General features: G+C 48.5%; 7 protein-coding genes across 7 annotated transcripts; 4 read left to right on the plus strand and 3 right to left on the minus strand.

Annotated features, from left to right (window-relative positions):
- Positions 1-661: 661 nt before the first annotated feature.
- On the plus strand, positions 662-1,320 carry BJY04DRAFT_215966 (iron-sulfur cluster assembly protein CIA2; the record flags this gene model as incomplete). Its single annotated transcript, XM_073715609.1, has 2 exons — positions 662-884; positions 947-1,320. The coding sequence occupies 2 exons, from the start codon at positions 662-664 to the stop codon at positions 1,318-1,320; spliced, it is 597 nt and encodes a 198-aa protein (XP_073573424.1).
- Positions 902-4,761, minus strand: BJY04DRAFT_183955 (116 kDa U5 small nuclear ribonucleoprotein component). The gene is made up of 5 exons (XM_073710538.1): positions 4,622-4,761; positions 4,396-4,541; positions 2,109-4,337; positions 1,356-2,031; positions 902-1,302 (listed from the first exon to the last, which is right to left on the minus strand). The coding sequence occupies exons 1-4, from the start codon at positions 4,639-4,641 to the stop codon at positions 1,469-1,471; spliced, it is 2,958 nt and encodes a 985-aa protein (XP_073573425.1). The 5' UTR covers positions 4,642-4,761; the 3' UTR covers positions 902-1,302; positions 1,356-1,468.
- Positions 4,762-4,822: 61 nt separating this feature from the next.
- Positions 4,823-6,717, plus strand: erg10B (acetyl-CoA C-acetyltransferase). The gene is made up of 5 exons (XM_073710539.1): positions 4,823-5,191; positions 5,262-5,311; positions 5,370-5,445; positions 5,515-6,004; positions 6,078-6,717. Exons 1-5 carry the CDS (start codon positions 5,127-5,129, stop codon positions 6,594-6,596), a joined length of 1,200 nt encoding a protein of 399 aa, XP_073573426.1. The 5' UTR covers positions 4,823-5,126; the 3' UTR covers positions 6,597-6,717.
- Positions 6,718-7,035: 318 nt separating this feature from the next.
- BJY04DRAFT_226357 (putative ZIP family zinc transporter) lies at positions 7,036-11,053 on the minus strand (the record flags this gene model as incomplete). The annotated part of the gene is made up of 5 exons (XM_073718399.1): positions 10,501-11,053; positions 10,205-10,395; positions 9,216-10,137; positions 8,232-8,420; positions 7,036-8,171 (listed from the first exon to the last, which is right to left on the minus strand). Exons 1-5 carry the CDS (start codon positions 10,802-10,804, stop codon positions 7,036-7,038), a joined length of 2,742 nt encoding a protein of 913 aa, XP_073573427.1. The 5' UTR covers positions 10,805-11,053.
- Positions 11,054-11,166: 113 nt separating this feature from the next.
- BJY04DRAFT_22019 (uncharacterized protein) lies at positions 11,167-12,266 on the plus strand. The gene is made up of 6 exons (XM_073716799.1): positions 11,167-11,381; positions 11,441-11,675; positions 11,725-11,783; positions 11,836-11,900; positions 11,953-12,108; positions 12,173-12,266. Exons 2-5 carry the CDS (start codon positions 11,448-11,450, stop codon positions 12,015-12,017), a joined length of 417 nt encoding a protein of 138 aa, XP_073573428.1. The 5' UTR covers positions 11,167-11,381; positions 11,441-11,447; the 3' UTR covers positions 12,018-12,108; positions 12,173-12,266.
- BJY04DRAFT_22066 (putative LMBR1 domain protein) lies at positions 11,991-14,199 on the minus strand. The gene is made up of 3 exons (XM_073716924.1): positions 13,535-14,199; positions 12,460-13,467; positions 11,991-12,406 (listed from the first exon to the last, which is right to left on the minus strand). The coding sequence occupies exons 1-3, from the start codon at positions 14,082-14,084 to the stop codon at positions 12,225-12,227; spliced, it is 1,740 nt and encodes a 579-aa protein (XP_073573429.1). The 5' UTR covers positions 14,085-14,199; the 3' UTR covers positions 11,991-12,224.
- Positions 14,200-14,317: 118 nt separating this feature from the next.
- Positions 14,318-19,374, plus strand: BJY04DRAFT_22078 (cleavage/polyadenylation factor CFT1). The gene is made up of 9 exons (XM_073716957.1): positions 14,318-16,518; positions 16,568-16,875; positions 16,931-17,098; positions 17,163-17,498; positions 17,555-17,753; positions 17,802-17,877; positions 17,935-18,388; positions 18,444-18,591; positions 18,660-19,374. Exons 1-9 carry the CDS (start codon positions 14,553-14,555, stop codon positions 19,139-19,141), a joined length of 4,137 nt encoding a protein of 1,378 aa, XP_073573430.1. The 5' UTR covers positions 14,318-14,552; the 3' UTR covers positions 19,142-19,374.
- The last annotated feature ends 975 nt before the right edge of the window (positions 19,375-20,349 follow it).

Genomic DNA, 20,349 nt, shown 5'->3' on the forward strand with positions numbered 1-20,349 from the left:
TTCCAGTACCAAACACTTTGACTCCGCCTGGAGGAACTTCGGGCCATTCTTGAAATTTAGCCTCTCGGTGCCTCTCCCAAGCCCTACTTTCGTTGGATCTGCGCATTAGGTTCCTCGAAGCTTCTCGAGTAGCGTAAGCCGTGCGTGCATAACTTGACTACTCCGTACACCACTTTGAAACACCACTCCTCCTTTAGGCTCGAAGGCGTCAGTTCATATAATCTCTCGACTCGCGCTGTGCAGAGCATCCTCGGAGTATAGAAATGTCCCATTCTAGACGCACGGCGGTTGCTCTTAATATCGGGCACATTAGGCTCGATAGTCGTCGGCTGGTACTACATATTTGGTGGCTATTATAGAGCAATGCAACGATATGATCATTATAAAACGCAGGCTGATACATACTGGTGCCCAGGGCACAATAAATAAAAACGGTCTCGACAAGCTGCTGTAGCCTGTGGTACCTAGAAAGGAGGCCAGCAGCCTGCAGGAGACAATCAAACCGAGGTGCGGGGGCGTTACCCAGACGGACGGGAAATTATTGTTCCTTCGCTCGACTTGCCCCGCTGCGGCATCTTCTCTTGATTTTGATGGCTCGAACGTACCTAGTTAACGACTATAACAGCTACACTATCTATCGAAACCGCTCGGAATTTTTAAGATGGCGTCTGAAATGCAGAACTCTAATCCCACGATTTTAAATACTGCTGATCTTCCCACACGGTATCGACCCTCCATTCCTCGCAAAGCTGGCGCTTATGGCAGCGAGTTCTTTGCCTCGGCTCTTCCCACGGTCGACATGCTCTCCAATTACTCATCCCCATCGGAATCGGAAAGTGACGATGATTTGATGGAGGAACCTATTGATGAGCAAGAAATCTATGGTGTGTGGCTTCAGAGCCTTTCTGCTGATCAAGCGATATTGATTTGTGCTAACGACTAGAAGATCTTATATCGACCATATCAGACCCTGAACATCCCATCTCCTTAGGCGCTCTGGCAGTGGTCTCGCTTCCGGATATTCTAATCAAACCGGCCCTTCCAGATGTATTGGAGTCGCCTCTTCGAACGGTAAATGTTCTTATAACGCCAACGATCACCCACTGCAGTCTGGCCACTGTAATCGGTCTTGGTGTGCGGGTCAGGCTCGAGCAATCACTCCCACCCCGGTTCCGGGTGGACGTACAAATAAAGGAGGGTACACATAGTACTGCCGATGAAGTAAATAAACAGCTGGCCGATAAGGAAAGGGTCGCCGCAGCGCTCGAGAACGGAACCCTGATGGGTGTTATTGCGAAGATGCTGGAGACGTGTCAGTAACTCGTCCATTTGAGGCTTGGATACGTGGTTCCTACGTTGCAGTTCCATCAATAATGGAGACGGCGATCTCTGTTTCCGCCTGCAAATAAATTAGAACTACCCTTCCAGCGAACCCCATCACCACGCTCATTCAGCCTTGTAACGAGGGTCAGGAGTCTAAAACGCCACTCTCTTTCAAACCCTTCCAAAGCTCTGGCTCTAAAAACTTGCTCACGGTCACGTCCTCCGCCAGACCTTTTCGCCTCCTTGTCTTGAGAACGAAATCGCGAGCTGTTGCCATCGCGGGTGCCATTTCCAAAGGCTTCAGCTTCACATCGCGGTCTAGCGGGTCTCCAGGAACCACACTCCATTTGTCAAAGGCAAGACTGACAGACGCCTGTCCCTGCGTATGGATTCGAAGGTCTGTTTCGAAGCCAAAAGAGTCTATTACTGGAATTAGACCGCGAACCGAGTACAAAGGAGTCCCCGCAATTGGTCCGTCTGAGAGGACATGACCTCTCCTCCGTGATAGTACGGTATACACAGACGCAACAGCATCCGCCGGGCCTGTCATCGAGCAAGAGTAAATTGGCTCCATCAAACGAGGGGATGCCATCAAAAAGGAAGAGTAGAGAGCTCGTCTGGCTGTAGGGATAATTTGGCCGCCCCCTCTGTATATGGCCTGATCAGTCAGAGATATATCTGTGAGCCTAAATTTGACATTTCGAATAGCTGCAGTTTAACAGTATATATTAGCAAATTGAGGATGTCATAGAGAAGATTGTACGGAAGATGGAATTGGAACTCACGTTCTTCACACAATGGTCCTTCACGCGTACCCCAACTGAAGCCCTGTGTTATGGAATCTCTGACGCTCCCAAGTAGCTTCTTATCGACCTGTGAGGGCAATGTATCGTCTTGTAGTATATTCGGGCCCATTTCATCTGGACCGAATGCCCAGATACTCCTCGCGGCAAGTTTGTCCCAGTCATGCCTTTCCTCAAAGAATCGGGCTACTTTGCGAATTGGATCTTTGATACTGACTTTGCCGCTCTCAATGTCTTCGGCGATCCCATCATCAAGAGGCTCAGCTATCATTGTGATCTTGTTCAGTTTGTTTGGAGTAATAGAGTAGCACATAATCGCTGAAGTCTCAACAACCGTTTCGCAAAAACGAGTGACGGGGTCTGATACTTTGATTTCCATTTCGGAAAATAACCTCCGAAGATCATGAAGCACGCAATCCATGTAGAGTTCCCCTGTTCCGAGAACTATGTGCTCGCCTGATTCTTCTACCTTCGTTGAGATGAGGGGATAGCTCTTGTTAACCTTTCGCAAACCCTCAAGCATTTTGGGAAGTTCAGATGGGTTGACCGGCTCAACGGCAACCTTGAAAACAGATTCGGTCATGTGTCGAATGGGCTTGAAGATATGCGCTTCCTCGGCATCGTCAAATTTAGTAGAAACCAGAGTCGCCGTCTTCACGATAGAGTTATCCACGCCTCCTAGAAGAACTAGGTTTCCGGCGGTCACACCGCTGGTCGGAATGTTGTAGCGGGTCTCCGCAATCCATGTGTCCGAGATGGTTGCGTTGACCATGTCTTCCTCATCGTCAGGCGTGTAACCCTCACCAAGAACTCGAACTTGCAGACCAGGGCGAGCTGTTCCACTCATTATCCTTCCAAGCGCATTGAATCGCGAGGCATCAGCACTAGCCAGAAGTTTCGTAACAATAACAACGAGTGGGCCATCCGGATCACACTTCGCCATTGCTGTTGCCACCTTCGTATCTAGAGGGCCAGTATAGTACCTTTCCAGAACTCTTTTCGCGCTGTCGAGTGGAGATGGGATGTGACCCAACACCATGTCCACGAATCCAGCGGCTGGCCCGAAAAACTGCTCGCATACCAAGTCAAGCAGCACCTTCGCATCTGCCCTGAGCTGTGAGGGCTTCAGACTGATGCCTACACTGGCTAGCGTTTCTTTCAAGTCCTCGGGGCTTTCACTCAGAGTATGCGAATAGAGCTTGTAAATAGGCTCCAAAACAAACTTGACGAAACTTCGTTTGGAGTGCTCCTCCACTCCCTTGCGAGTGAACTTTCGGCTTTTAGGGTTGAAGAAAATATCTCCCCAGAGGCGTAGAGCAAATTCTGTTGTTTCAATCTGGGGACAGGTTTCCGCATACATCTTCGCGAAAGATTGCAGAGTAAAACACCATTTCATCGAAGCACAGGCAAAGGCGACATTACCTTTCTCAGGGCTCAATCGCCGCTTTTCGCCCTGTCCAGGTACGACATTCTCGATGGCCGTATTCACCTCTTCAATCACATGTTTCAGTTTGAAGTAGGCATCGTTGGGCGGGATCTTCAGTTCTAGAATCAGTCGGTCCATCTTGTTCACCACCAGTGTCAGAGGAAGGTCCTCTAAGACTGCGTGCTTGATAATCTGTTCGGTATTCGCTTGTACACCCTCTACGACATCGACGATGAGGACCACGCCATCAACCAAGCGAGACGATGCAGCCACTTCATCCACGAAATTCACATGTCCTGGAGTATCGAGAATATTGAAAAGGTGCGATTTCCCCTTGGTGTTCTGAAGTACCAAGCTCATGGGCGCGGACTTAATGGAGAGGCCTCGCTCTCTTTCCAGGTGGTGCACATCGGTATACCGAAGTTGTTCCTCTCGTTTCCTCCCTGTTTTCTTGTCGAGTCTTTCAGCCAAATCGTGTGTTTGAAGAACAAGCATGTCCATGAATGCTGTTTTCCCATGATGCAGATGGCCAACAACAGCAATGTTTCGAGTTTGTTCGGGAAAATTGAGCAAGTCTGTCATGAATTCGCGCGAAAAGAAGACCGGCGGCAATTCGCTCTCTTCGATCGAGAATTTCTTTTGAGTGACTGGGGCGATTATGGGCTCGGAGAGAGGTTGAGCATCCTCTTCCTGGACCAATGTCTCGACATCTGCACCGTATATTTGTTGCGCGCTGGGATAGTATTGTTTATCTTCATGTAGGATAACGGCATTCGAGTGACCTTCTGTGACGCGTAGCAAGTGTTAGATTCGCGCAAGCGAAGGGAAAACCGGGCAGCGCACCGTCGACTTCCATCAACTCCTGCTGGTCCGCGTCTTCGTCTTCGTCTGCCCCAAACGCTTCATCATAATTGAAGGCCTGTGGCTTGACATCCTCATGCTGGAGCTCTTCGTCCGACTCCGCGGCCTCGCCGATGTAGTTACCAAACCTGCGCGGAGAGTCAGCGAAACAAGGCAAACAGTGAAGACGAAGTGCTGAGGCTTGTGTCGTAGCTTCAGTTGAACATACTCATCATATAGATCGTCCATTGTGCTGGTGTGGGATACCTCCAGATGGACCGAAGCTCTCAAGGCCGATGGTGCATTACTTTTTTTAAGCCGGTACGAGCTCTTCGGGGTAACTTCAAGAACTTCTGCTCACCGAGCTTGGCACGCCTGATTTACAGATCGCTGCGCCCGCAGTTTACAGAACGGTATTTATACACCACAAGGTATTGGCTTAGGCGGCAAAAAGAACTGGAGCGATGTTTCTAAAATGAGTTAAGATCTATCGTGTTTTACTCAATTCTCAAAAAGATCAAGAATTTCCTTACTCCGTACGTAATCGTACCTGGGACTTTTTGAGTACTCCGTCCCACCCCACGTATATAAAAGGGGGATTGGGCTCTTGTCAGTCATTCAACCTTGCTGAAACCTGATCTCTGTCTATCTTCTAACAAGATCATTGTTGCCGCCAGTCAATCAATTCCTCACCAAGAACTGATAACGCCCCACTTCAGATCTTATCATTCAACATGGCTTCCCTCCCTCCCGTCTATATTGTCTCATATGCCCGTACACCCGTGGGCTCGTTCCTGGGGTAAGGATGCTTTGGTGCTTCTTATAGTTAGAGTCATCAAAGCAGGTACTGATTGTACCTTGCTCTCTAGTTCTCTCTCGAGTCAAACTGCCCCGCAGCTGGGTTCTCATGCTATCAAAGGTATGGTTTTGGCACTCACACAATGATAGCTATCTCACCTCTATTTCTTTGAGTCTAGCCGCCGTCGAAAGAGCCGATGGTATCAAGCCGTCAGATATCGAAGAGGTGTTTTACGGAAACGTCCTTTCCGCCAAGTGAGTACTTGAAGACACCGTCAATCTTGGGTCAGCGCGCTGCGAACAGAACTAAATGCTCTGGGTTAGTGTTGGTCAGAACCCCGCTAGACAGTGCGCTCTCGGTGCCGGTCTCGAGGCGTCTACAGTTTGTACTACCGTGAACAAGGTTTGCGCTTCCGGCCTCAAGGCTGTCATTCTTGGAGCCCAGACTATCATGACTGGGAATGCGGACATCGTTGTGGCTGGTGGAACTGAATCCATGTCGAACACTCCTCATTATCTTCCCAATCTCCGCACCGGCGCCAAATACGGTAACCAGACGATGGTGGATGGAATTGTGAAGGATGGTTTGACGGACGTTGGCAAGCAAGAACTCATGGGATTGCAAGCGGAAGAGTGCGCCCAGGACCACGGCTTCAACAGGGAACAGCAGGATGACTATGCTATTCGTAGCTACGAGAAGGCTCAAGCTGCTCAGAAGGCTGGGCTTCTTGATGATGAGATTGCTCCCATTGAACTGCCCGGCTTCCGAGGCAAGCCCGGTGTCACCGTTACACAGGATGACGAGCCGAAGAACGTAAGTTTGCAAACTCCTGGCGTCTTTACTACAGCCAGTATAGGCGTTTCGAGCTAACGGGATCATGTATTAGCTCAACCCTGATAAGCTTCGCGCTATGAAGCCCGCCTTCATCCCCGGGTCCGGAACAGTGACAGCCCCCAACTCCTCTCCTTTGAACGACGGTGCCGCGGCCGTTGTTCTAGTATCTGAGGCGAAACTCAAGGAACTTAACCTCAAGCCAGTCGCTAAAATCCTTGGATGGGGAGATGCAGCACAACAGCCTAGCAAGTTCACAACCGCCCCGGCACTTGCAATCCCCAAGGCTCTTAAGCATGCGGGCGTCACTCAAGATGCTGTTGATGCATTCGAAATCAACGAAGCATTCAGCGTCGTCGCTCTTGCCAACCTGAAGTTGCTCGGCCTTTCCGAGGAGAAGGTGAACATTCACGGTGGAGCCGTTGCTATTGGACACCCTCTTGGAGCTAGTGGCGCACGTATTTTGACTACTCTGCTCGGAGTCTTGAAGGCACGAAAGGGCAAGATTGGTTGCGCGGGTATTTGCAACGGTGGCGGTGGTGCCAGCGCTTTAGTTGTTGAGTACCTTGCTTAAATACTGACCTCGATTATCACCGCGATATAGAGCATGCGGCGTTCTGAATAATGGATTATGAGGTTTCAACCGCCGATGTATTAGATACCATAACGAATAAAAGAACCATTTTCATGCAAAACAGCCTATTTGTATGAGTCGGCATAACTAATGCAAGTCAGAGATAAGGTCACCTAGCGAAATCACTGGTCAATTCTAGGTTTAGTCTAACGAAAATGAATAAATGCCATTGGCAACAGTGCACCCGTGTATCTTACATTGTCCGAAAATGTGTCTACTAGCGATCAAGTTGTCAAAGAGGACGATTAAAGGGCAGGAATGACGCAAGAAGATATTCATTTATATATATATATATACATATATACATATCGTATGTACTGGATGATATGGTAGCCTAAACATGAGGATTGTTATAAGACGTTCCTATAGTATCACCATTCTAAGCAAATGCGCCCACAAATGCCATTAATAAGGCTCCAGCGGCAACAGCTATACAAGCTTCGACGCGTCGCTGGCCCTGTAAAGTCACGTAGCTGTCTTCACTCAGAAAGTCCTCCGCCAGGAGCTCGACTAAGCCCGCGAATAGCAGTAGCCCGCTGCTGATGGCGTTTGTGGTACCAACCATCAGAAGGCCTGTAGAGCTGGCTGGGTCGTAGAAGTTATGTAGAACTAAACCAAGGGCTTGACCGATCGGAGTTGTGGCTCCATAGGCTAGAGACATGAGCCATGGCTTGATGGATGAAGGAGGGAATAGATCCGGGATAAGTGACGCAATTCGGGACCCCAGGGCGAATCCTTCGAAAGTCTGGTGGAAGCAAATGGCCACTAGAAGAACGACAAACGACGTGCCGGTGGCGACGCTGACAGCCATCCCAATGAAGACACTATGAAAAAGAATGCCTGCCTCAAGGAGAAGACATTGCAAAAGTTGCCGCTGAGGGTTCTGCAATGTAATCTTGGCATCTAAGACCCCTGTTTGAGAGCGACGGTGGTGAGTGTGTGTTGAACGGCGGTGGTTACCGTTGGGGCTAGTAATATTATGTTCAGCGGACTCTGCAGTGTCAATAATCTCGTCATCTTTCATCAGATGAAGTGCGGAGCTTTCCGGACCGAAATCATCTGTAGAGTTTCTTAAAGGTATATCATCCGCTTCCGTTGACAAAGTTCTACCAGTCTCGGGTAATGGTGACAGGTGAAGGCCATCTGTTGAGCTTCTACCATGCAAGTATCTTGTATCGTCGGTTCGTTCTGTGCCATTCGAATGCGGATCTTCGCCAATCAATTGATTATACTCGCTTCCGTGGACATGCCCCGCGCCTTTCATAGCGAAAAACATTTCCACAAGTACCACGACGAATACCGAAATCATGGCAACGAATCCAGCCATGGCCCGATAAGATTGGCTCCAGAACCTTGGAAGACATGGATCTGTCAAGGAAATGAACGCCGTAGGAAGCAGATGCACAAACGCCGTCGCTATAAGTACTCCTGTCCCGAAATGCCTTGATAGGAAGAGAAATCGCCGGGGAATCGGTAGGCGCGGGAATCGGCGAGCAATAATGGGGAATGAACAAGCTTTCCAAAAACGCGATATTAGAAAAGTAATCCTCACGGCAGGGCAGGGATGCGACGTACCCAATGTGCTCAGCACCAGAATGAGAAAGAGCGCCATGACGTGGGCCGGCGCGTTGTAGGCCCCTTGTTTAATTGAACCGCATGCCGGCTTCGTATCGTTTGAGTCACGATATACGTTCCTTCGAAATAACTCTTCTCGGAGAAGGGCATCCGGTATGCCTGAAAGCGCCGATGCGCCGCTTCGAGACTCTATCGAAGCTCAGCAATTAATTAGAGACACTAGAAAAGTATACGAAGCCGCGATCTACCTGTAGTGTCCATCGCCATATAGATTGGCGCAATCTCTGGAGCTCTGGTTCAGTTGTAGAAGGATTCAGGTATGGGTCCGGACAACCCCATGACCCTTCAGTGAAGATTAGGGATGTCTAAACGGGCTGATATCCGGCGGAAACACGGCAAGAACCAGTATGTAACGATTGAAGCACTGTACAGTGTAAAGTTTCCGCTGGCCGCATGAGTCTATTGACTCAACAGGGGGGAATATCTTATAGGTCAAAAGGAGAGGTGGGTTCGAACGTGCGTCTGGGCAGTTGAATCGAAAACACAACGTTGCGTTCTCTTTATCTTATCAATCAGTCCAATCTGCCTTATTAAGCTAAAGCCGCAAGCCCCACTTATGACCTGGATCCTGGGATGGATCATAAGATTCATAATGTGCAGGTTCTTGATGTTGGGTGAACATGCAGGATGAATCAACCAGCCTATCCATTCCCAAGATCAAAAAAAGTTTTCTTTCGAGAGAACCTATGGGTAGTTCCATGGCGAGAATGTCTACTCTCTAGCGCACTCGATCTCTTCACGAATACCTTGAGGCTTGAGCTGCAAGGCCTTATATTGGTTCCATTGGTTCCATCGAAGGGGAGGTCCATGAAAGGGTTTCTCGAGTAAACGACTAGAGCCGGTTTTGAGATCTATCTAAAAGATGGTATCACATCCAAGATTTTGTATGTCTTTATTACCTGTTCCTGAGCTTCGTCCACCCACTGGTCCCTTTTGATCGAGGAGAGTTGGTGGGATTCACTGAAGAGTCTGTCTTGGGAATTAAAGCTCTAGGGTCAGCCGACTTTTGGCCAAGGTCGCGCCCCGTTTCTGAAGCACTGACATGCCCACGACTATTAGTTTGGGAAGTTTCATGGGGTAAGTCGTCCCATTCTTTTTCCTCCACCAGTTCCCATTCTGCACTAGCCATTTCACCAAGGAGCGTGGACTTTAATCTATCAACTACCTTGGTTGGGGTCGGCAATCTCCAGCTTCGAATGAACTCGGTTCCTTCAGATGCCCCGAGGAAGGAGTGTGCCGTGCCGTGCGAATAATGGCCAAGCATAGGGAATGATTTCGTCCGCTGTATAGTGGTTCTCGGGGAGTCTTTTGGTGTCTTCATTTTTGATTGAATGTCGCGACCCGTAAGTGCTCTGACCAGAGTCGACGACTGCCCTGGAGGCGCGACGAGAAGCTGCCACAGATTTTTGCCAATATCGCAAACATCTTCCCATGAGTCGGATGCTAAATTAAGGCCCTGGCTTCGACATAGCCAAGACACATTCCAAGCTAATAACGTAACCCCTTCAATGAATAGACCATATGTTGCAGGATCCTCCTTGGCTAGCTTGGGAAGAGGCTTGTCAATACAAAGCGGGCGAGGTCGAGGTGTATGTTGGTCAGTTGCACAGGACGTTGTTGGACTCCCAGGTAAAAAGTCGTGCAGAGACATTGAGTATAACTCTCGTGGGCGATACGAGGCAGATGGGGTGTAAATTGTAGGCGTGGGATAGTTCTTATGCGGAAGGGTTATCTCTGCGGGGAGCCTAAGTGAGAGGTAATTGGAAACGAGGACAAGTATGTGCGCAATATAAGAGAACGAAGTCGAAATGTGATCCGACGGAGCGCCTGTCCAGGTATTAGCGTTCTGTTGCTCACAAGACAGCTTCAAGGGCAGACTTTCCATTCAATTCTCTCAAATTGAGGATGTTGACATTCCCAATCGTGTAGTACTCCTTGAGCCCGTTGTCCCTTTTTCTCACCTTCTGTCGTAGGCCGTAAAGACTCGCAGCTTCTCGGCACAAGAAAATCCGAGCTTCAGCTGTCTTAATGTGATTTGAGTGCCATAAATGGTCCGTCCTCTTAATGTTGTTCCGAATTCCGTTCAACACACCGGTCTCACGATCTGCGAGTTGATATTGGGCAGATTCCGAGTCTGCGCGTCGTCGCGCCAAAGCTAGCCTGCGATGGGAGATGTCGAATTTTTGGTCCTTTACTCGCGACCGTAAACTTTCAATATGGTTCGCAAGTATCTTTATCCTCTCAGACGACCGGATTTGCTCATTTCTGACTTTCTGGAGACCCCACAACCTCGAGCCCTCCGTCACAGAGTCACGTCTCTCGTGTTCTCTTAACTCTTTGTCTCGAGTCGAGCCTGGGTTCACGGCACTTCCCACCTGCTGAGCTAGGTACTCTTTGTCCAGAAGAACAGTGGCGTTATCAACGCGTAGCTGGTAGAGTTGATTCCGCGCACAGGTTGGGCAAAGAAAGCGTAAGCGTGGAGTTTGGGCACGGATACATATATCGCAGCTCATTTCAGTAAATTTGCAGCTCTTCAGTCGAACTTCGAGGTAACGGCTCAGAATCCCCAATCATTAGGTATCGATTAATAGTCCGGCTGCTCGGTTTCGAACCCATAAGTGTCGACTTGAGCGGTTGCATAGGAGAAGACGGGGATCATGCCTCGTTTCGTTATTATCGCAGATTTCGTATTCGCAAAAGAGCTCGTACTCCGTAGGAAGTTTTGCATTTGATGTGAATGATAAGCAGGCAAGGGATGGCACATAGCAATGTTGCGATACCTAGTTACAGTGTGAATGACCTGCCGCCTTCGCAGACGTCAGCTGATGGTTGCCTCAGGCAAAATAACCTGTTACACTCAAGCAATCACCTGCCTCTTTGATAGGTGGGAACTGGACCAGGACTCTAATGTACCTAGGTACCACATGAAGGTTCGTTTGTCTTGGACTAGAATCTTCGACCAAGTCATCGAAGAGGAACGATTACAATTGAAGAGAACCAAGGCTCCTTTGCTGGACGCATGAAACTCTCCTCAACTGGTTTCGCGGCATCCATATAGCTCGGATATGAAATCTCAAAGCTGCTCGTAATGTGAGTTAATCTCTCTATATCTGGCACCTCTTTGAAATTTAATCTGACCATTGCCGTAGAATCAGTATGGCCTCTGGAGATAAAACACCGTCTCGTCTGCCTGGTCTGAAGACTGGATTGAGCCGAAGCAAAACGGCTGCTGAGCAGCGCACTGCCTCAGAAGATGTCTCTCAGCTCAAAGACAGCATCAGGGACTATGATTGGTCTGAGCTCGAAAGCAAGTACATGCAAATGATGAAACAACATGAGAAATCCGAGGAACAGCTGCGGAATCATATTATAAGACTGCTTGAGGTACTTAAGTTCAGCTCAAGACCCGAGACTTATGCTGAAGAGTATCTAGGTATTTACAGCTTGGTCCCAAACTACCGTTGAACACGATGAGACTAGAGCACTTAAAAGGTCTAAACTCATCTTCGTATCAAACAGTATACAATAATTAACAGCACCATAGGTTCCGAACGCAGATGTGCCATGTCCAGAACTCGGAAGAGAGCTTGGAAAAGAAGAGAAATCACTGTATGTGCCACCCCCGGACACAGGCCTTGCTACCATCTAACGCCGTAATAAGACATGGATGTCGTAAAGGCTTTCGAGAGCGCGCTCGCACTTCTCAATGACCGGGTAAAGCCCTGAGCAACAGGCTAGATGAATTCTGAGTCATGCTGCAATTATGTACTCGTTTACCTAATTGCACGTGGAGGTTGGAGAATCTGGAAGATATGCAGTCAGGCATCCAGCTTTTGATATCATTACTACTAACAGCTGGTGTCTAACAAGTCGCTGCCTAGGTGAAAAGAACCTTGGTCTAGGAGCGGAAAAGCTTCCAAATTATTTCGGGCCTCAGTTATTGTCCTCGCGCCTACTAGCCCTACTTATTACATCCCTCCACTGAATATCAGTGTTTCTTCTAGAGTGTCCGAGAAGTGCTTCCTCTTCCGCATGCTCTGCATCTTCATCTAATTGCCGCTCGTCTATCTTAGGCGAGCGCAAAAGTGATGTGACAAGAGCAAGCAGATAGATACCTAGTAAGCAGATATGAGTATAATAATGAGTCTCTAAAAGGGAGATTACATACCGAGAAAGGCAAATTGAGCCCAGAAAAATATAACGCCAAAGAATGGAAAGCCTATTGTCACCCGATTAAGAAGCGTACTAGCAACACTGGGTGTGCAGACTTGCTTAGCAGCCACATTGTCAGTGGCTTCTGAGCAAGGCTTGATAAAGTGCTTGGTTCTCGAGCAATCCGACAGTATAATGGCTGAATCTGGTGGACGATTACAGAAAGTTTGAGCCCCAAACGTTGCGTACTGAGGTGCGACAATCATAGATATCGAGTAATTGAGAGCCAGAATTGCCAGCATCAGCATGGCCGTCATCAGAAGCAGGGCTTGAGGGGACGTATGACCTCTCCGAACCTGGAAGATGTTGATCCATAAGAATCGGATGCCAACAGTGACAATCCCGACAACTGAGCCGTAGAAGAAAAAGAGAACCAGTAGAGTAAATAGCACGTAGTCGACCGGAAATACTTTGGCAGCTTTGACAAATATTTGGTTGATGGGATTGAAAATGTTGATATAGCCAAGGATATATCCACAATGCTGTTTGCATATTGAATTCTTGGCCTTGTCGATGGCTGTCAGGAGCATAGAGACCCAAATTAGTAGTGCAACCAAGAGTAAGATCACACCACTGAGAAGCTTCAGCGGGTGGAAGAAGGCTTCCAGTCTGTGCAATACTTTTATCACAAAAGTTTGGGCTTCTCCTTCAGTTTCGTCTGCAAGTCGCTGTCTCCTGGCCAGCGTCCTTTCCTCTCGCACTAGAGCATCCAGCTCCCTGCGGTCCTTAGATGATAAAAGGTCGGGATCTCCTCCACAGCGACCTTCTAGTTGACGCTGCCGTTCTCGATTGGCCTCCAGCTGGACAGCACCGCTGGCATTCAAGGTTTGATTCGATAAAGAAGGACTACCTTTGATCAGACGAATCGGAAGGACTGCTAGTCCCGTGGAGGTATGTATGATATAAACACACATGCCAATGGTGATCAGTAAACCAAGAGTAAAGGTAAGAGCACGTTCGCCACCTGATATGCGGTAGTTAGCACCAGAGAGAGAGCCTCGGTGTAGAGCAAGGGGTGACAGAAGACTTACGGTTCTCACCAAGCAGTCTCTTGAAGTCATCAAGTCCATTGTTGCCATCGATGCTTGAAACGGGCGCGAAGAAGCCGACGAGAAATAAGATGATCAATATGACAACAAATGCTAGTGTATATTTCAGAGCACCCACGAACCTCTGCCCAACGGTTTGCTCGCCAGCCTGGGCTGCCACTTCGTCATACTCTTCGTACCAGAAGTAAACGAATGGTACCACAAGAAGGCAAAGCAGAATATCCGCAGAGTATAAGATGTAGTATACAATGGTCAGAGAATAGGTGATTTTATCCACTACTTCTTGGGTTGCCCAGTCCTTCCTTTGGCCCAAGGCCGAGGAGACGGTAGAAGATACCAGTGCAACATCAACTGGTAGTAGGAGAATAGTAGCAAAGAGACAAGCAATGGCAAGAATGCAGGTCAATGTTACTGACGGTGAGCGGTCGCGAGGTGTTTGATAAATATAGATGAAGATCGAGGCGATCAGAAACAAGATAGCCACCACCACTGCATAGACGACCCAGATCAGAGATGCCTGCAGAAGAGTCATGCTGCTGATCGAGGATGCTATAGTTCTTTGCAAGGGATAGTACTGGATCTTAGTTCAAGCTGCGCAGTTAACTGGTAACTAGTACATAGGTAGGTAGTTGGCTTGGGAAGCTTAAGGTTCCTTACGTCATCGACCCGAGGTCTCAAAGTTCAACTACCTAGTAAACGAATAGATCACGTGAATGCGCGAAGCTCTCCTGTCGCGGAATTATTCTATGCAACAAGTAACTATTCCGTACTTGAGGCGCGATCCCCGAAGCTCCTCCAGTCGTGGCTATCCCGACAGCACCCAACCGCTTTTCTGATGAACGAAATCCATTGTTGTCTCCCTCCCTCCTGTTGCAGGTTTCAATCTCTGTCGTCTGGCAATGTCTCCGGCTGCGCAGGTCAGTTAAACATTTGGAAGTGGAACAACATAAACCTTCCAGGATACTAGCACGCAGCCACTTCATACGTGCCCACCGCCCATATGCAGTGCTATACTGAGCTGCTACCCCCAACGGGGGTCACACATGCACTGGCTGTGCGTTTCCTTTCAGCAACTGCTACCAACCTAGTAGTCGTCAGGACATCGGTTCTTCAAATATTCTCGCTGCGCACAATCACGTCGAATTCGAAACAGTCGGACGAACGGCTGGTACAACAAGGGCAGGAGACGAGCAAGCTAGTCTTGCAAAGGGAATATCAACTGCCGGGGACAATAACTAATCTCTGTCGGGTCAAGATTTTGAATTCAAAAAGTGGTGGCGAGGCCATCCTTCTTGCATTTCGAGATGCCAAACTTAGCTTGATCGAATGGAATCCAGAGCGTCACGGTATCTCCACTATCTCCATTCACTACTACGAGCGTGATGATATGACCCGTAGCCCATGGATATCTGATTTAAGCGAATGCGGCAGTATGTTGAGCGCAGATCCGAGTAGTCGATGTGCGGTTTTCCAATTTGGCGCTCGGAATCTTGCTATCATACCTTTCCATCAGGCGGGAGACGATTTAGTGATGGATGACTATGGCTCCGACTTTGAAGACGAAACCGAAGTTAGCGGAAGCTCAAGAGATCGTGTTGCAGCCAAAGACACGGGCGACATGGGGTACCACACCCCGTATGCCTCATCTTTTGTCCTGCCTCTGACTGCGCTGGACCCTTCCATTCTACATCCGATCAGTCTGGCTTTTCTCTACGAGTATAGGGAACCAACTTTCGGTATATTATATTCGCAGGTTGCAACCTCAAATGCTCTACATCACGAACGAAAGGATGTTGTTTTTTATACGGTGTTTACGCTTGACCTAGAACAACGTGCCTCCACAACGTTACTTTCTGTTACTAGATTGCCTAGCGACCTGTTCAAAGTGGTAGCGCTTCCCCCTCCTGTAGGGGGATCGCTACTTATTGGATCTAACGAGATTGTGCATGTCGACCAAGCTGGAAAAACCAATGCGGTCGGTGTCAATGAGTTCTCTAGACAAGTTTCCTCCTTTTCCATGACCGATCAATCGGACTTGGCTCTCCATCTCGAAAACTGTGTTGTGGAACAGCTCGCTGAGGATAGTGGTGACCTTTTGCTAGTGCTCTCCACTGGAGAATTAGCTTTTGTTAGCTTTAAGCTTGATGGAAGGTCAGTGTCTGGGATATCAATTCGCCTTTTGTCCACAAAAGCAGAAAGCTTTCTAGCATCTACGGCATCGTCTTCGGCCTTTCTTGGTAATGGGAAGATATTTCTTGGAAGCGAGGATGCGGACTCGGTACTAGCAGGCTGGTCCAATGCATTGCCAGCATCCATCAAGTCAAAGTCGCATTCGAAAGCGATTGCGAGTGGTTCAGGATACCTTTCCGAAGATGATCAGAGTGATGATGACGCTTACGAGGATGACTTATACTCCTCGGCACTCGACGCAACAGCAACTAGCCGTCAACCCACTTCCACCAATTCCTCCACTGTTGGCTTAGGCAATCTGCGTGTTCATGACAGGCTTTTCAGTCCGGGACCCATCAAGGATATCGTGATCGGGAAGAACTCTACAGCTTCATCGAGGTCCGAACAAGACGCAGAATACATACCATCTAAACTTGAACTAGTGGCAGCTCAAGGTTCAGATAGAGGTGGTTCTTTGGTAGTCATGAACCGGGATATTTCTCCTCGTTTGATTACCTCCATGGCCACGGACTCGGCAGATTCTCTCTGGACAGCATCACTGGCTCAGCCATCTTCAGACGGCAGCCAAGAGAAGATAAAAGACTTTGTTATATTATCAAAACAGGAAAGTGCCGACAAAGAAGAAACCGAAGTATTCATTCTAGACGGTGATCTCATGCCTTTTGCAGCACCGGAATTTAACCCTAATCACGACTTGACCATAGAGATTGGAACGCTCGCAAGCAAGAGCAGGGTGATTCAAGTCTTGAGGAGCGAGGTTCGAAGCTATGATTCTGGTAAGCTGCCGCACGACCAACTGCCCAAACATTTGTGCTGACCAAGTAGACCTGGGTCTTGCACAGATCTATCCCATATGGGATGATGACAGTAGCGATGAAAGAGTGGCTGTCAGCGCCAGCCTTGTCGATCCTTATCTAGCGATCATACGCGATGATTCCGCGTTATTGCTTCTCCAAGCTGATGATAGCGGGGACCTTGATGAGGTCACGGTAACCGGGGATGTCACCCAACAAAAGTGGCTGATCGCGTCTTTGTACCGTGATAGATCCGACTTCTTCAAAACAAAACCGGCCAATTCGTACTCAGGAGAAGGTATACTTTTGTTCTTGTTGAGCCATGATTATCAGCTACATGTGAGTACATGCAACTTTCGACTGTGGGGACTACAGACGCTAATAGCACAGCTAGGTATACCAACTTCCTGATTTAAAATTGAGGTCTATCATCGACGGTGTTGGCTCCTTACCGCCGATCTTGTCATCTGAGCCCCCGAAACGATCCACCATGCGCGAGACTATAGTTGAAGTTGCTGTTGCAGATATTGGCGACTCGTGCAACACTATACCCTTCCTTATCGTATGCTACCCCCAGTGAACCCCGCTTCTTGAAGCGTTATAACTGTGCTGACTCTTTCTGTAAGCTGCGCAACGATAATGATGATCTTATTGTGTATAGGCCATTCTTTGTTGATCCCACCAGCGAAGGGTTAGCAAGCTTACGGTTCCTAAAGGAGGCAAACAATGCTCTCCCAAGAGTCCCTCTTGCGGCGAACGATGAGCAGACACAACATAGGCAGCTTCGCAGCCTGTCTAATATCTCTGGCTCAAGTGGCGTCTTCATGCCTGGGCCCTCCGCAGGGTTTGTCTTTCGGAATTCTGCTTCAACACCCCATTTTATTCGGCTAGCGGGAGGGCATATTAAAGGACTTGGTTGCTTTGATTCCCCTAGTAAGGGATTTGCATATCTTGACTCAGATGTGTGTTTCAATTATACCATTTTCGTTGAGCATTTATACTAAGACCTGGACAATAGGGCTACGTTCACCTTGCCGAAATCGCTCAAGGCACCCAGCTTGGTTACCCATGGGCAGTCAAAAGGGTACCTATAGGGGAGCAAATTGATCATCTGGTATACTCAGCTTCCTCCGAGACGTATGTTCTCGGGACCTGCGACGAAACGGAATTCAAGTTACCTGACGACGACGAACTACACCCTGATTGGCGAAACGAAGGTCTGTACCACGCAATACCACTTTGAAGCATCGACTGATAAACAGTAGTTATCTCGTTCCTACCTCAAGTACACCAGAGCTCGCTGAAGGTGGTGAGCCCGAAATCGTGGTCTGTTATAGATAGGTATGAGGCTGTCTAGATTTCCTTAGGTCGAGTTCTGCACTCACACAAATTGTCTAGCTACGAACTAGAGCCTGCGGAACATATCATGGCCATGAAAAACATGAGCCTAGAGGTGTCAGAGAATACGCACGAGCGCAGGGATATGATTGTTGTGGGAACATCGGTGGCCCGGGGAGAGGACATACCTTCGCGAGGCTGCATATATGTGTTTGAGGTGATTCAAGTAGTTCCTGACCCAGATCAACCAGGCACAGATCGCAGGCTAAAGCTTATTGGGAAAGAGCCTGTCAAGGGAGCTGTAACCGCCCTTTCTGAGATTGGCGGTCAGGGCTTCCTGATCGCTGCGCAAGGACAGAAGAGCATTGTCAGAGGCCTCAAAGAGGATGGAAGTCTTCTACCTGTTGCGTTCATGGATATGCTATGTTACGTCAGTGTGGTCAAAGAACTCAAAGGAACCGGAATGTGCGTCCTTGGGGACGCTGTGAAAGGCCTTTGGTTTGCAGGTTACTCGGTATGAATTTTCATGTTTACTCAAGGAATCGTTGCTAATTGATATATGTCCATAGGAGGAACCTTACAGGATGAGCCTCTTTGCAAAAGACCTAGACTACCTTGAGGTGCTAGCAGCCGACTTTCTTCCTGACGGCAACAAGCTCTTCATCGTCGTCGCCGATAGTGATTCGAATCTCTATGTCCTTCAATATGATCCAGAAGGTGAGTACATGCCGCGGGCGTGAAAACCCCTTTAGCCCCCACCGTTCGCGCCAGCTAACCGTCACCAGACCCCAACTCATCAAATGGCGACAAACTGCTCAACCGCAGCAAATTCCACACCGGCAATTTCGCCTCCACTGTAACCCTCCTCCCACGCACCTTGGTCTCCTCCGAGCGCGAGGTATCCGGCACGGATGACATGGATATCGACAGCGCAGGCCCCCTCCATCAAGTCCTCGTAACATCTCATAATGGCTCTATCGGCCTAGTCACCTGTGTTCCCGAGGAGTCCTACCGCCGCCTTTCAGCCCTTCAGTCCCAGTTGACAAACACTCTCGAGCATCCGTGCGGGCTTAACCCAAGAGCCTACCGTGCTGTTGAGAGTGACGCCAGCGCGGGGAGAGGCATGCTTGATGGCAATCTGCTCTTCCAGTACCTGGGCATGAGTAAGCAGCGAAAGGTTGAGATTGCGGGGAGAGTTGGTGCGAATGAGTGGGAAATCAAATCCGATTTGGAGATTGTTGGGGGTGACGGGCTGGGGTACCTGTGATGGATTTATCAACAGTTTGGTAAAAGCTTAGGTTATTTTACGCATTCAAGGCTTCTGCTGTAATGATCTACAGGAGCAAGCCACAACACCTCGCTAAAACAAATGCAAATACTACGACCGATATTAGTTCCGGCGACTTTGATGCTGTTTTGCTCTATCCCCATGCTTCTGCATTAGAGGGAGATACTAGGTCTAGGTCCTGTTATTTGATGCACCGAGTGCTGGCACACAATGCTCATAGGTACCATATCCGAGACGAACCATTGGTATTAACGGCAATGACCCAGGGGAGCAGGGAACAAAAGTAAAGACAGTCAGACCAGATGCGATTGCGCTAAATGACGATCGCTCAAGGCAATTTGATTTCAAAATCTGGCAGAGACAGCCGTGAGAGATCCCTGAAATACCCCCCGACTAGATATGCACCCACGTAGGTTTCCATCTTAGTAGCAGTCGCCGATATGTTACATGGACCAATTGGGATGCAGAGGGGGGTCTTGGATTGCGAGTGTCTATATAGACTTACCTGAGGCAGGCGAAAAAGCCTCACTACCATCCTAGGTTCATATAGCCGAGTAACGTCGGCAGCTGCTATGACCATGTTTTGCAGACGTACTGTGGTTCTAGCATTTGTTAATACTAGGATTATCTCGTTCCTTGGTCGATATATATCGGTCATTAATAATGGTAGTACATTAGTCTACTTGAGAAAGACTCTTGAGAATGGAAGTCAAGCTCCAGCAAAAAGATGAGTTAAGTTGATTGGCTGCCTGTCTGCATGCCTGTCGTCCATCCCCCATCCAACTCTGGGTAATATAAAAGTCCATGCATGCCCTTCCCAATACACCTACCCCAGAAAAGTACACCAAAGCCGACGTATGCACGACGAGTATGAATAGAGTGGGTACAAAAACATCGAGAACGTAAATGTGGAGTACTGACCGGAAACGGACAGTTTGCTTAGATGCATGAGAAGAAGAAACCATTTGCCAAAAACGGCCAGCCGGAATTTCGTTGTTCTAATCAAGGTCGTCAAGACCGATCTTTTCCTTGAGCTTTTGACTCTGAATAAGGGCATCCTGAACCTAAGGCATAAGACATATGCATATGAGAGGGAAGGCAAAAACGGCCCTCCATAGCCATACACGCACGAAGATAGTAGATGCCAGTATGATAAAAAAGACAATGGAAAAGGAAAGCAAGAAATG

Source organism: Aspergillus karnatakaensis, assembly GCF_047715665.1.
Source record: "Aspergillus karnatakaensis strain CBS 102800 unplaced genomic scaffold BJY04scaffold_13, whole genome shotgun sequence".
In the NCBI taxonomy this organism is placed as follows: Eukaryota; Fungi; Ascomycota; class Eurotiomycetes; order Eurotiales; family Aspergillaceae; genus Aspergillus; species Aspergillus karnatakaensis.

What these genes read in the sequence shown, in the direction of transcription:
- BJY04DRAFT_183955 (XM_073710538.1), bottom strand. Translation starts at nt 4,641, where the DNA reads ATGGACGATCTATATGATGA. An exon ending in GGAGTTGATGGAAGTCGACG is followed by an intron (nt 4,338 to 4,395) that starts GTGCGCTGCCCG and finishes TACGCGTCACAG; the next exon opens with AAGGTCACTCGAATGCCGTT. An exon ending in AGGACCATTGTGTGAAGAAC is followed by an intron (nt 2,032 to 2,108) that starts GTGAGTTCCAAT and finishes GTTAAACTGCAG; the next exon opens with CTATTCGAAATGTCAAATTT.
- BJY04DRAFT_22078 (XM_073716957.1), top strand. Translation starts at nt 14,553, where the DNA reads ATGCAGTGCTATACTGAGCTGCTACCCCCAACGGGGGTCACACATGCA. An exon ending in TTGCATATCTTGACTCAGAT is followed by an intron (nt 17,499 to 17,554) that starts GTGTGTTTCAAT and finishes CCTGGACAATAG; the next exon opens with GGCTACGTTCACCTTGCCGA. An exon ending in TCGTGGTCTGTTATAGATAG is followed by an intron (nt 17,878 to 17,934) that starts GTATGAGGCTGT and finishes CAAATTGTCTAG; the next exon opens with CTACGAACTAGAGCCTGCGG.
- BJY04DRAFT_22019 (XM_073716799.1), top strand. Translation starts at nt 11,448, where the DNA reads ATGGCCTCTGGAGATAAAACACCGTCTCGTCTGCCTGGTCTGAAGACT. An exon ending in GAGACTAGAGCACTTAAAAG is followed by an intron (nt 11,784 to 11,835) that starts GTCTAAACTCAT and finishes ACAGCACCATAG; the next exon opens with GTTCCGAACGCAGATGTGCC. An exon ending in GGAAAAGAAGAGAAATCACT is followed by an intron (nt 11,901 to 11,952) that starts GTATGTGCCACC and finishes CGCCGTAATAAG; the next exon opens with ACATGGATGTCGTAAAGGCT.
- BJY04DRAFT_22066 (XM_073716924.1), bottom strand. Translation starts at nt 14,084, where the DNA reads ATGACTCTTCTGCAGGCATCTCTGATCTGGGTCGTCTATGCAGTGGTG. An exon ending in GAGACTGCTTGGTGAGAACC is followed by an intron (nt 13,468 to 13,534) that starts GTAAGTCTTCTG and finishes ACCGCATATCAG; the next exon opens with GTGGCGAACGTGCTCTTACC. An exon ending in GGCTCAATTTGCCTTTCTCG is followed by an intron (nt 12,407 to 12,459) that starts GTATGTAATCTC and finishes TCTGCTTACTAG; the next exon opens with GTATCTATCTGCTTGCTCTT.
- erg10B (XM_073710539.1), top strand. Translation starts at nt 5,127, where the DNA reads ATGGCTTCCCTCCCTCCCGTCTATATTGTCTCATATGCCCGTACACCC. An exon ending in GGGTTCTCATGCTATCAAAG is followed by an intron (nt 5,312 to 5,369) that starts GTATGGTTTTGG and finishes CTTTGAGTCTAG; the next exon opens with CCGCCGTCGAAAGAGCCGAT. An exon ending in GGAAACGTCCTTTCCGCCAA is followed by an intron (nt 5,446 to 5,514) that starts GTGAGTACTTGA and finishes GCTCTGGGTTAG; the next exon opens with TGTTGGTCAGAACCCCGCTA.